This window comes from Bos taurus, chromosome 22 (assembly GCF_002263795.3).
Source record: "Bos taurus isolate L1 Dominette 01449 registration number 42190680 breed Hereford chromosome 22, ARS-UCD2.0, whole genome shotgun sequence".
NCBI classification, from domain to species: Eukaryota; Metazoa; Chordata; class Mammalia; order Artiodactyla; family Bovidae; genus Bos; species Bos taurus.
In genome coordinates this window covers 59,920,119-59,932,447 of record NC_037349.1, presented here as the reverse complement: position 1 = coordinate 59,932,447, position 12,329 = coordinate 59,920,119, and the positions used below count along the sequence as shown (strand labels likewise).

Sequence of the window (12,329 nt, the reverse complement as noted above, 5' to 3'; positions counted from 1 at the left end):
CAGCTGAGCCACCAGGGAAGCCCAAGTGTTAAAGACAACTCTCCATACTGGATGTTCAGAAAAATTCCAACTAAGACATTTTCAAGCAGGTACATGAATCTTAATCTGGGTCAACAGACATAGCTTTTTTCACACCAGTGTATCAGGTGTCGAACCTGAGAGGGCTAAAGGCAGCGCCTGATCCGGACCAGGCCTCTGGGGTCTGGATGTTGTCTGTCAGAGGGTGGGGCAGGGGCCGGGAGGAGAGCAGGGAGGCTGCTTCCCAGCGCCCTCTGGTGTCCAGTGGGAAGTTCACAGGCCGGGCGGCCAGGCTGGATCGGAGTCCACAGGCTCCGATGTTATTCAGTCCTCAGTCGTGTCCGACTCTTTGCGACCCCGTGGACTGCAGCACACCAGGCCTCCCTGTCCATCACCATCTTCCAGAGCTTGCTTAAGCTCACGTCCACTGAGTCGGTGGTCTCATCCAACCTTCTTGCCAGAATAAACGTCCCCACACAATTCCTAACCAATCTGACTAAACGGCTGCAAAAAGAAATGACTTGGTAAGCATAAACATTCCCAGCCACATGTGGTCTCCCTCCCACATGGCTGGCAGGTGAGCGTTGGGAAGCTTGGAGTTCCGGGGCCACAGGCTGGGGTGCCGGCACTGGGGAGGGTCATCTCACAGGTGGGCCTACGCCCAGGCTTCTGGGGAGAAGTCCTGTGTCATGCACCCACGCTGGGGGTCTTGCCTGGAGAACCCTGGAGGAGCCCGGCGGGCTGCAGTCCACGGGGTCGCACAGAGTCGGACACGACTGAGTGACCAAGCATGCTAGCTGTGTCATTAGGATCATGCCCCCTTTCACAGTCAGGGTCCCTGCTTCCCTCTGAATAATAAATATAAGTAACTAGCATGTGAACAGTGGGTGAGGAGAAGCACTTCCTCCCAGTGGCAGCCAGCCCTCACGTGTCTGGCCCTGAACTAGATTGTTCGCCATGGGACAGTCGGCAGAACGTCCACGGGCCTGTGGTTTTGACGGTGCGGTCCTAGCCACGTGCTTTCCCGACGTGTTTGCAAAGAGGTGGTCAAGTGGGTATCGAGCAGGAGGAAGGTCTGTCTGCGGGGAACACACAGGATGGCATCTGCGGGGATGGCACTGTGCCCACCCTGGCTCTCGATGCTCCAGGGAAGCATGCTCTATTCCCTTCTGTGTGTCTGACTAGGCCACAGGGTGTGGGTCACTCACGGCGGCGGAGTCTGACCTGCGCCGGGCTCCTTGACTTCCCACCCCTCCCGGCCTCAGAAAGGACTCCCTGCTCGGATGCTCAGTGTCCCCTCAAGCGATGGATCAGGCAGGTCAGACTATGACAGGCCCTCGGCAAACCCCGCTGCATGCGGGGTCCAGCTGTGACTATTCTGAGGTGGATCAAGAATTCCCGAGCGAGGAGCGAGCGTCCTGGATGGGAGTTAAGTCTACTAACATTTATGTACTTGAAATTATATACTCAAAAGTTTAATTTCAATAATGCATACATGCCATCAGCCATCAGAGCTATGACGTTATCACCCGCCGGGTCTGGAAAATTCCCCGGTGCACTCCTGTTCACTACTAGGAGAATAGCTTTGACCTCAGGGACCCCTTGAGGGGTCTCAGAAGCCCCGAGGGTGAGGAAGGACCCGGTGTGAGATCTCTGGGTCTGTGGCCCGATCGCCCCGACCACTGGGAGAACAACCCAGACCTCCATCCCCTGGATCTGCCCCTCGTGTGCACAGAGGATCAGACACACGCAGGGCAGGCGTCGCACACCACTCACTGCAAAACAGAACCGACAAGATGATGATGCTCCGCCTACACAGCGGAGAGCCAGACGGGAGGCGGGGCCTGGGGCAGGAGCCGAGTGAGGACCGCAGGTGGGAGAAGAGCTGTGCGAACTCGCTTGTTTGAGGCAAAGCCCGTGGTCTGCGGACGCACACGTGTGCGCTCTGGTGACAAACGGGAGATTCACGCCGGGGGCACGTGGTCCCAGGCGCCGGGCAGGATCACGAGGGAGGGGACACGGGGGCTCTCGTTGTCTCCCTGATGCTTAATCCCGGAAGTTATTAAAACACCGCCCAGGGGCTGTTATTAAAACTGCGTCTCCAGCAGCTACTGAGGGCGGGGTCTTGCCCCTGAAGCCCTGGGCTGAGGCCGCGCCCACAGCACCCGACGTCCTCCCCGCAGAGGCGATGCCCCCGCCGCCCCTCCCCCCCCCCCCCCCCGTTGCCCCTCCTCTTCTGCTCATCGTCGATGTTTCCAGCTTGTTGAGCCTACTTTTCCCCCTCCCCTCCTCTCGGTGCCCAATAGTGGAATTTTAGTTTCTGGCCTTGGAAACTCTTAAGGCTTTCTTAGTGCTGATAAGAAGGAATCTCTGAGAGATAAGGAAAGTCACATCCCGCGTCCTCCCAGCTGCAAGCACACAGCTGCTCCTTGGAAGCCGAAAGCTGGTCCTGATGGGAGGGCAATGGAGACCATTCGCCGGGCGCCCCGAAGTCCTGCCAGTGCGGGGACTGGCGAGAGGCAGAAGTCTGATCCTGCTTTCCCCCAAAACCCATGCTGCCCCCGAGTCCTCAAGAGCCGCCCGGCAGGCAGAGCGAGGACCATCCCGCTGGGGGCACGGGCAGCGCCCGGCCCCGTCAACCCTCCACGCTGCCACACCACCACCTTCCGCCCTGGTCCTTTTTATTAGAAAACAGATCAGGAAAATAGACACACTTCGGCCCACCCGTTGGCGTGGGCTCTGGGGCAGGGGTGGGAGGCGAGGAGGCCAGTCCAGTTCTGGGGCCCAGGCTGCAGGGAGGTGGCGGCCAGCCGGCCCTGGGACACACGGTCAGGGCCACGTCCCCGAGCGAGGCAGGGGGAGCTGGGAGGGGGAGTGGCCTCGGCTGAACAGAGGTGGGCACGGAGAGTGGGCAGGGCCCCTCTTCCGTTCCGCTGGGTCTCTCTGCCCCCCGCCCCCCACAGCCAGTCCCACGCGGTCCGGCCCCCGGGGCAGCTGCGTCAGGCGTTGATGGCCCTCCAGCGCTCACTGTCCAAGCTGTTGATGCTGCCGCTGTGGCAGGGCAGGGAGGCCACGTCGTCCAGGTAGGCCACCCCGGCCGAGTCGAACTGCGTGCTGGCCGCCCCGGCCGCCTCCGGGCCCTCCCGCCGGGCCACGGCGTAGGGCTGGGGCAGGTGCATGTCCGGCTCCTCGGTCTCGTCCACTTGGCATTTGTAGGAGAAGAGAATCTTGGGCTCCGAGCTGGTGGGGAAGAGAGTCAGGGGGCCTCCGTGAGTCCAGATGGCCCTCTTTTGCTGGGGCTGGGCCCCTAACGCCCATCCCTCGCGGTGCCCTTCCTTGTTTGCCCTTTGGGGTCCACTGGGACACGTGTGAACCCCCCAGCTCCAGCGAGTGAACCCGGGGAGCACCTGCCTTCTCACGTCAAGTGGGTGGGCAGAGTCCAGCCTGGTGAACGGCGGGCCTTAACCTGCAGGTGCGCGTAGCACGGGGCGCCCACCACTCTGACCCCCGCCCGGCCCCGCTCGCCACCGCCCACAGGGCACACACGTGTGCGTGCACTCGCGAGCATGCTCTCACAGGCACCGCCGGCGCCCTGAGCCAGAGGCTAGGAGGCTGGGGGCGGTGGGAGGGGGGGGAGTTGGTGCGCATGCGCAAGCGACCCCGCCCGCAGCCTCTGACTTCAACTCCCACCCCGCGTCCCTTGCGCGCGGGGGGCTCACCCGAAGAAGCCGCGCAGGAAGGCCACGTAGATGAGGGGCGCAAAGAAGCTGAAGTAGAGGAAGGTGGTGGCGTCCACGCAGCTGGGGGCAGGGGCGAGTCAGGGCTGTGGCAGGGGGACCTGCGCCCCACCCCGGCCCCCCGCCCCCGCCCCATCCCCCACCCCCCACACGTACCAGAGCCCCTCAATGATGTCTGCGCACAGCAGCGCACTCCCCAGCCCCTGCACCAGGTTGAGCAGCGCCAGTATGCCCGCGTACACGTAGAAGCTCCTGCGCGCTGCGGGGCGGGCGCGTGAGGTCCTGCCTGGGGCCAGGGCCTGCCCGGGGCTGTGCGCTCCGGGCCACCCCCAACCACACCCCCAACCACCCCACCCACTGCCACCCCCACCCACCCCCACTCCCCAACACCCCCACCCCCGTCCCCCATCCCCAATCACCCCCTACCCCCAACCCAAACCCCCCAACCACCCCAAAACCCCAACCAACCCTCAACCACTCCCCACCCCCCAACTCTCCAACCCCCAACCACCCCCCCCCACGCGCAGCCCCCCCCGGGCGCTCACACGGCAGGGAGATGCGCTCCTTCAGCGGGGTCCTGGGGAGCACCACCACCAGGGAGTAGACCTGCGGAGGCAGCGGGGCTGACCGGCGCGCCCAGCCCCTCAGCAGCACGCCCGGGCCCCATGGGCAGCCCCAGCCCCCGTCGGCTCACCAGGAAGAAGAAACAGGAGCTGACGAGCCAGAACTGGCGGCCCCCGTGCCCGTAAATGTTGAAGTCCTCGGCCGACAGGTGGGCGTCGGGGTACAGGATCTCCAGCGTGCCCTGCAGGGGCGCGGGGGCGGGCCTCAGGGGCTCCCGCAGCCCGCCCCACTAAGGCCCTCCGTCCCCCGCTCCAGCCTCCTCTCCGCCACAGCCCGCCCCCAGGTGGGGGTCCCCCACTAGCAGAGGGCCCTCTGGATGCCGGCTCTTGGGGGGACCCGCAGAGCTGCCTGGCTGCTTGCTGAAACAGCAGGTCCAGCCTGGTGGATCAGAATCCGAGGCGCCCAGCACACGGCTTGCAGGCGATTCCTTCACGGCACTGAACGTTTGAACCCCTGCACTTGACGCCCTGATGCCTCACCCATGACGCCCCCCACCCATGACCGGAGGCAGTGCACGCCCAGCACCCCGCTGCCCGCCCCCTGCCCCTCACCTGGGTGACGGAGTAGGCCAGCGACAGCACCGTGGTGATGGCCAGCACCCGCTTGATGCTGGACTTGCTCTCCAGGTGCCCTGGAACAAATGTCCCGGTCAGGGGGTGGGGCCAGCCCCGGGGTAGGGGCCGGGGCAGGGCCAGTCCCGGGGGCGGGGCTGGGGTGGGCGCAGGCCGCAGGGGCACACACACCGAAGGCCAGGCCCAGGATGACCACGCTCAGCTCGATGGCCAGCAGGAAGAAGCGCGTGATCTCCCACAGGATCTGGACACAGGGGGCAGAACGTCAGCCCCGAGGCCGGCGCCCCCTCCCGGCGCCCAGCGCCCCCACCGACAGGCCCAGGCCCACCTTGTCAGCCACCGTCGCCGCGTCTGACGTGCTGACTGTCATGGACACCACCGCCCGGGCAATGCCCACCAGCGCCACCACGAACACCTGGGGAGGCAGAGAGGACCCAGGGTGGGGGGGACGTCGCACCGGGGGACGACCCCTCCCGGAATCGTTTCTGTGGGCGCAAGGCCGTACCTTCTGACCCCTGAGCCTGGAAAACCGTGTCCAGCCTCAGGAAGGCTGACACTGCCTGGGTACACATGCCCGCCACATGCCAGGCGGCCAGGGGCGGGAGCTCTGTGTGCTCCCACTGGGTGCATGCTCACAGCGCCGTGAGCTGAAAAGATCCGCAGCGCGTCTGGTGGACGGGCACTGAGGTCCAGAGGGGCCATGCCGCTGGCCTAAGGTCTCTCGGCACAGCCAGAGGTAAGAACACACTGGGCATCCCCCACCTGGTACCCACTTCCCTTTCCCTCAAGTCATACTTCCCCAGTTTGCTTCCTGGGGCCACTACCCTCCTCGGTCCACGCGGTCTCGCTGAGCTGACCCTTCCCTCCCAGCTCCAGAGTGTCTCTTTCCCTGCGAGTCAGGGATAAACAGGGGTTCCCAGGCGGGCCACTGAGAGGTAATGCCAGGTCTGCAATGTGCAACCACTAAGTGATGCCCTTCCGCTGCAGCTGGCAGGGGGTCAGCTCAGGGAAGTCAGCACACAGCTGCTCTTGGACGCTTTTGGTACCGTGTGTGGAGGACGCATGTGAACGTAAGGCCAGAGGCAAGCAGGTGTGCAGAGAGGGTCTTGATGGCGTCAGTTAATCCCTGGATGCAGCCGTACCTGAAGCTGGTTATTCTTTACAAAGACAGTTACTCATTCCCTGTTTTGCTTAAGCCAGGTGGAACTGGGTTTTCTGTCACCAATTGGAATGAACTCACCAGGATATAAAACGTGATAAAGATGGGGCTGGAGGTGACTCGAATCTTGGCCCGAGCAAATGGAAGCTTCCAGAGCAGGAAAATGAAAAACAGCACATTGGGGATGAGCAGCAGGAGGTCCCAGTACCGGACCCTAGAAAATGGGCACAGCAGGTGGCTCAGTGGTGGGGACCACAGCACGCCTGCCTCACACACACACAAAAATAGAGAGGGCTGTGCCTGCCCCCCCCACACACGCGCGCGCACACACACACGCCCACAGGGAACCCCTCTCAAGGGCAGGGCCGTGCCCCTCACCGCGAGGTGCCAATGTCCTCGTAGAGCAGCAGCAGGCAGCGGTGCGGCACGCTGATGTTGGGCGCCAGAGGCGGGGGCGAGCTGGCCCCCATGTCCCAGGTGTCCATCCTGCCAGCAGCCAGCCCTGGGTGGGGAGGGGAGAGTCAGCACGTGAGCAGCACCAGGGTCTTGGGGTCCCCAACCCAGCAGGCAGGATGGGGTGTCTGCAGGGAGCGCGGGGCCCGGCAGCAGAACGTGACAAATGCCAGCGTTGAAAACAATGACTGAACAGGCCGCGCTCCTGACCCGGCGCCCCCGCCTCCGGCAGTCCGCAACAGCCCGGGGCGAGAGCAGCCCAAGTGCCACCATCAGCAGAATGCTCGCTCAGCGGGGTGTCTGAGTCAACACTAGGACGCTGCCCACAAACAGGAGCGAGTCCCTGTCCTGGCCTGGCAGGCAGCACGCTGAGTGGAGGCCAGGGAGGGGTGCCCGGTGGAGGGCGGCAGGCCCATGGCGGGGTCAGTGCACAGGTGTGCTGGCTATGGCGGTTCACCAAGCACACGCCTGTGAGTGGGGCGCCTTTCTGGGTGGGTTATGGCTTCAGCGTTTTCAACAGCGAGGAAGGTGAGTCGTTTACGTGCTGAGTGCCCAGGTCGGCACGAGCAGCCCAGGACACTTCCTGCGGGGGGCTGGCGCCCACTGTGCAGGCCGGGGTGGTGGTGCAGGGGCACCCCTGCACTTGGGGAGACTCTGGGGTGGGTGGGCCTGGACCAGGGGCTCAGAACCCTCTATCCTTCCCTCCCACACAGGCCACCAGCAGCTCTGGGATCAGTCCCCCTTGGCAACCTAATGAGGAGGCCAGGAGGTGTTAAAGGGGATTAAAGGTATTAAAGCACCCGTGCTACAAACCAAACTTCCAGAGGTACGTGCTGAGAAGAAAACAGGAGGGGAACAAAATAAAATGACAGGAAACACAGCAGAGACTGCTGGGGTACCCAGCGTCCATGCTGCTTTGTACCAGAGCCATGGATTCTAGCTGGCACATGGCTTCCCAGAAGCAGGACCACTTTCCCAGCTTCCCTTCGTGCTGGCTGTGGCCGTGTGACCAAGTTGCATCCAGCTGGGTGTGAGCAGCAAGATGTGCCAATTTTCAGGGCAGCCCTCCTCCTTTCCCACTGCCTGGGATTGTGGGTGTGGTGGTGGGAGCAGCAGCAGCCATTCTGGACCATGAGGCAGAAGTCATGGAACAGAGGGTAACAGGGTGTCTGGGTCTCAGACGAGCAGGTGAGCCTGCACAGACTGTTGTGCAGCAGGTGGCAGTTCCTGTCCACCTTGTCATCTCAGCCTTTGTTCAGTAGCTAAGCCAGAATGCCCAGGCTGGGTTGTCAGACAGAATGATATTTGGACTGAGATCTAAATAACTGGAAGTAGCTGGCCTGGGGTAATCTGGGCAGAGCACATCCTGGGGAGGGAGCAGTGGAGGCAAAGGCAGGAGGCAGAAATGGTCTTGGCCTGTTCAAAGGGCACAGGGCACACTGATGCTGGAAGAGAGAGGAGACAGGGCGGGGGCCAGGTCAGCCAATCTCCCTCTAAGCACAACAGGAGGGATGGAGGGAGACGGGTGGAGGCGGCACCAAAGCAGGGGGATGGGGGCGGGGAGATGGAGTGCTCGGCCTGCCGACGAGGACAGCAGCCCGACTGGGGGCGGCAGCAGGGGTGGCGTGGTGGGACCTGGGACCCCTTTGGGAGGGTCGGCCGGCAGGACTTGCAGATGGACCCATGGAGGGGTGAGGGCAGAGGGCAGGGGAGGCTCACTCTAGGCTCCGACCTGAGCCTCGGGGTGCCTGCAGCGGCCCGGCCGACTGCAGATGGTGTCACCGCGATGCTGAGGTGAGAGGGGTGTCCCTGGGATTGCTGAGGTGAGGACAGTGTCCCCACGATTGCTAAGTAGGTGCTCCATCATTGCAGGACCTCCTTGACACCCTGTGCTCACGACAAGGCCCCTCACCAGCACCAGAAGCTGAAGCCACTGACCGTAAGCCAGTGGTTTCCAGAGGGGGTGGTGCGTGGTCAGTGCAGGCCCCTCAGCAGGGTGGCTTCAGGGCTGCCTCATGTCCTGCAAGGGACCCCCACACAGCCGAGAGGAGCCCGTGGGTGGACAGCGGCCAGACAGAGTGGGAGTGCGGCTGGAGGACTTTTCCTGGCTTTGCGTGGCCAGCACCCCCTTTTCCTGGGGGAAACCTCAGGACCCCCGTCTCCGTGCACAGGGTGTAGGTATGACTTACAATGCCCCCTCCGCAACCTCAGGGAGCGTTCACACTGGAGTCCACGTGGAGGGAGAGCCGACAAAGGAACACAGAGGAGAGACACAGACAGTACTGGGCAGGAGCCCCTGGATCCAGCCACGCCTGAAGCTAGGCTCCCCAGCCCCACCCTGGGGAGCACCTTGCATTCTGAAGTCCTAACAAATCCCCAGCTTGACCTTCTGGCTCTGCCAGGTGCTGCCTTTGTGACCTTGGGCCAGTCTTTTCCCTCTCTCAGTGTCACAGGACTGTAGCATCCCCACCAGCAAGGCTGCTGGAAGGATCAGGCAAGAGCAGAGAAGGGAGTCTGCACAGGACCACACATACAGGGTGACTGCCGCTTTCCCCCCAGAGTGGGAGCTGGGCGTGTGGGCGGGCAAGATTCGGTTCACGGGGTGCAAGCCCCACTCACTTCGGAGTCTGGGCTAGGGAAGGCAGATGCCTGCTATTCCTACTTCCCCCGCCCCGGCCTGCTTGCCCTGTAATAGCAGCAGAAGAGGAGACCCCCACAGCCGAGCCCACCTCCAGGGCCCGGGCCCCCTCCCAGGGGGAGTGTCCCAGGGCTCGGTGTCTCCCCTGCAGACACAGGGCCCCCGGGCCTGATCCAGGGTGGAGTGCTGGTAACAAGTGAACTTGGGGCGGGCAGGGGTGGGGGTCACACGACTCACAGCAGGTTGCCACGGTGTGTCAGAGCTCACAAAATAACCGAAGCTGGGACACCAGCAACAGGACAAGCACACCCCTCCCTTCCGGTGGGCGCTCCAGGCCCGCACTTTCTGCGTGCTGACCCGTGGGGCCACCACCCGGCCTCCAGGAGCGGGCGGCCACCCGCTGTCCCATTACAGTCGGAAGGAGGCTGAGGGGGACCATCGGAGGCTCCCCCATTCCCCTCCCCCGCAACAGGTGAGCTCCAGGCCATGCCAGAGCAAGGGGTCTGCAGGAGAGAGGGGCCAGGAGGGCAGGCTGGTGGAGGGCGTGGAAAGAGGGGGACTTCCTGGGACGCTGAGTGCCCTGGGTAGCTCTGCGCCGCTCAGGACCAGGGATGCTGGGACAGACTGTCTCTTCCACCTGGGGAGGACACTCCTGCCCTCGCTGCCATTCCAGAGACCTCCTCCCACCCTCTCGCCCTCCGTCTGCAGCCAGCCTGTGGGCATCGTGCCAGTGGCATGGGCCCTGTGTGCTGGACCTGGGCCAGAAGGGCCCTACCTCTCTGAGCCTTAGCCTCTCTGAGTTTCTGGGTCTCCCTGGTCTGTGCAGTGGGACTGACCATGTGTGGCCCAGAGGTCCTGGATGGGAGCCCTGCAGAAACAGAAAACCCTGAGCAGACAGGCTGCTGTGGAAACACCCCTCAGGGCAGCCGGCCCCAGCTGCTCACGGAGCTTTCAATCCTGAACCAAAACTGTGTGAGGAATGTTTCACAACCATTATCCTCCAGTCCTGGGGAAGGCGGTGGACCCTTCCAGGAGCCCCCAGAAGGGAAGACAGCCCTGTGCCTTCTGGCCTGACCTCTGCAGATTCCCTTCGACTTGGCAGGCTGCGTGCTCTCCCGGCCCCCGGCCAGGTCGCACCAGGAGCCCTCCCTGACCACCCCTTCCATCTGAAATGGCCCTCAGCTGTGTGTCTGTGTTTGTGGACCGTCCAGCCCAGGCGTGTCATGACCCAGTTCTCGGGGGGATAGCCAAAGTAGTGAGCTGGACAGATGAACGTCCAGCATCAGAGAGAGGGCGGCCCAGCCCTTCTGGACAGTGGGAGGACAGTCCGGGAGGCCCCACGGCCCCGTCCCCAGCACACAGGGAGGACAGGTAACTTCCCGCTGCCCTGCCAGGAGACACCTCCCACACCCCGACCCTCTCGGACGCGGGAGCCAGAGGTGACCATTCCAGACACTGTCTCGGCGCACAGCATAGGACGCAGGGTCCGGGAGCTCGGCCTCCCCGGGAACCCTGGGCCTGCCTCTGGGCGGGAGGCCCACTCCCGGCGGCAGGAGGCGGGACAGGGACGTTCGGGATCGGCTCGCGCAGCTGGGGCAGAGCAGGGGCTTCCACTTACCTGGGGCCCCGGCCGCCCATCCGCCGCCGGGCGCGGACCCCGCCAAAGGCCGCGGGCCTGGGCCTCCGGCGCTCGGGCCGGGAAAGTGGCGCGGGGAGCGTGGCGCGGGAGGCCGGCCCCGGGAGACCGGGCGGCGGGCGGGCGGGCGGGCGGGGAAGGGAGACGCAATCAGGACACGCGATCGGCCTGACCCCGCGCGGCCCTCCCGGCAGCGGCGACCCGGAAGGGAGGCGCGTCCTCTGCGTTCAGCCAAAACTGCAAAAACAGCCACCGTCCCTGCCCGCGGCGGCACGGGGACCCGCCCCCAGCCGGCAGCGACCAATAGGAACGGAGTTACGCCAAAACGGGGGCGGGGCGAGTGCAGAGGACGGAGCCAATCCGGTCCCCGGGAGGCGGGGCGGCCCCCAGCCTCTTAAAGAGCCCGTGCGCGGCCCTCTCGGCCGCCTAGCGTCGCGGCCGCCAAGCGTCGCGGCCGCATCCCTCTACGACCTACCTGTTCACGCCCGCCGCCCGCAGCGCCCCCTCTTCCAGAGTCCGGGGAGGCGCTCCGCCGCCTCCGGCCCGGTGACCTCCAGGCCCCAAGGACTAGCCCCCACCCGGGCCCGGCGCGGCCCCTTAGCACCTGCCGACGAACCCTCCGCCTCCAGGCCGCCCTGCAGGCCGGCTGTCATACGTCCCTTTTCGCAGAGCAGACCCCGGGGCGGAGGCGTTAAGCGCTTCCCCCGAAGTCACAGGACCAGGAAGTGACAGGACCGAGGCCTGGGGCTTGGCCTGCTTTCCCTCACTGCTTACCTCCAGGCAGCCTCCTCCAGGCAGCCCTCCCAGATAGCCTGTTCTTCCCCTCCTGCGTCTGTGCGGGGTTCACTCCTCTGCCCCCACCACGAGGCTCCGCCTGGCCTGGCCCCTCCTGTCTCCTCATCCTCAGCCCTCCCACCCGCTCCTCTCTGGGTTCCCTGTTTCTCTTCCTTGACTACACCAAGCTTCCTTACCTGTGGGTCTGTCACTTAACACACACTTCCACTTGACACCCTAGCCAAAGTAGCTGGCCAGTCTCTGTAACACAAAGCCCTTTCATTTCCTTCTCAGCTGTTACCCAAAACTGGATTCTTTTTTCTGGGGTTGTTGAGCTGACTTCTTGGGAAATAGATGGGGAAACAGTGGAAACAGTGTCAGACTTTATTTTGGAGGGATCCAAAATCACTGCAGATGGTGATTGGAGCCATGAAATTAAAAGACACTTACTCCTTGGAAGGAAAGTTATGACATATTCAAAAAGTTAGCATATTCAAAAGCAGAGACATTACTTTGCCAACAAAGGTCCATCTAGTCAAGGTTATGGTTTTTCCAGTGGTCATGTATGGATGTGAGAGTTGGACTCTATAGAAAGCTGAGCACCAAAGAATTGATGCTTTTGAACTGTGGTGTTGGAGAAGACTCTTGAGAGTCCCTTGGACTGCAAGGTGATCCAACCAGTCCATTCTGAAGGAGATCAGCCCTGGGATTTCTTTGG

At 63.5% G+C, this 12,329-nt stretch overlaps 1 protein-coding gene across 3 annotated transcripts; it reads right to left on the bottom strand.

Annotated features, from left to right (window-relative positions):
- Positions 1 to 2,682: 2,682 nt before the first annotated feature.
- TPRA1 (transmembrane protein adipocyte associated 1) lies at positions 2,683 to 11,753 on the bottom strand. Of its 3 annotated transcripts, none has more exons than XM_059879881.1 (11): positions 11,612 to 11,753; positions 6,489 to 6,612; positions 6,192 to 6,324; positions 5,280 to 5,366; positions 5,123 to 5,195; positions 4,931 to 5,010; positions 4,450 to 4,560; positions 4,301 to 4,361; positions 3,912 to 4,014; positions 3,738 to 3,818; positions 2,683 to 3,258 (listed from the first exon to the last, which is right to left on the bottom strand). In XM_059879881.1, exons 1-11 carry the CDS (start codon positions 11,736 to 11,738, stop codon positions 3,018 to 3,020), a joined length of 1,221 nt encoding a protein of 406 aa, XP_059735864.1. In that variant the 5' UTR covers positions 11,739 to 11,753; the 3' UTR covers positions 2,683 to 3,017. The 3 variants fall into 3 exon arrangements, with proteins under 3 accessions (XP_059735864.1, NP_001422094.1, NP_001422093.1); NM_001435165.1 differs by lacking the exon at positions 11,612 to 11,753 and adding an exon at positions 11,313 to 11,489; NM_001435164.1 differs by lacking the exon at positions 11,612 to 11,753 and adding an exon at positions 10,820 to 11,076.
- Positions 11,754 to 12,329: the final 576 nt, after the last annotated feature.

Bases quoted from the DNA above. Each gene is read 5' to 3' on its own strand.
- TPRA1 (XM_059879881.1), bottom strand. From the start codon at position 11,738: ATGAGGAGACAGGAGGGGCCAGGCCAGGCGGAGCCTCGTGGTGGGGGC. The intron at 5,367-6,191 runs GTGAGTTCATTC...CTGCCTCCCCAG, and splicing joins TTATCACGTTTTATATCCTG to GTGTTCGTGGTGGCGCTGGT. The intron at 5,196-5,279 runs GTGGGCCTGGGC...CCCTGTGTCCAG, and splicing joins CGGCGACGGTGGCTGACAAG to ATCCTGTGGGAGATCACGCG.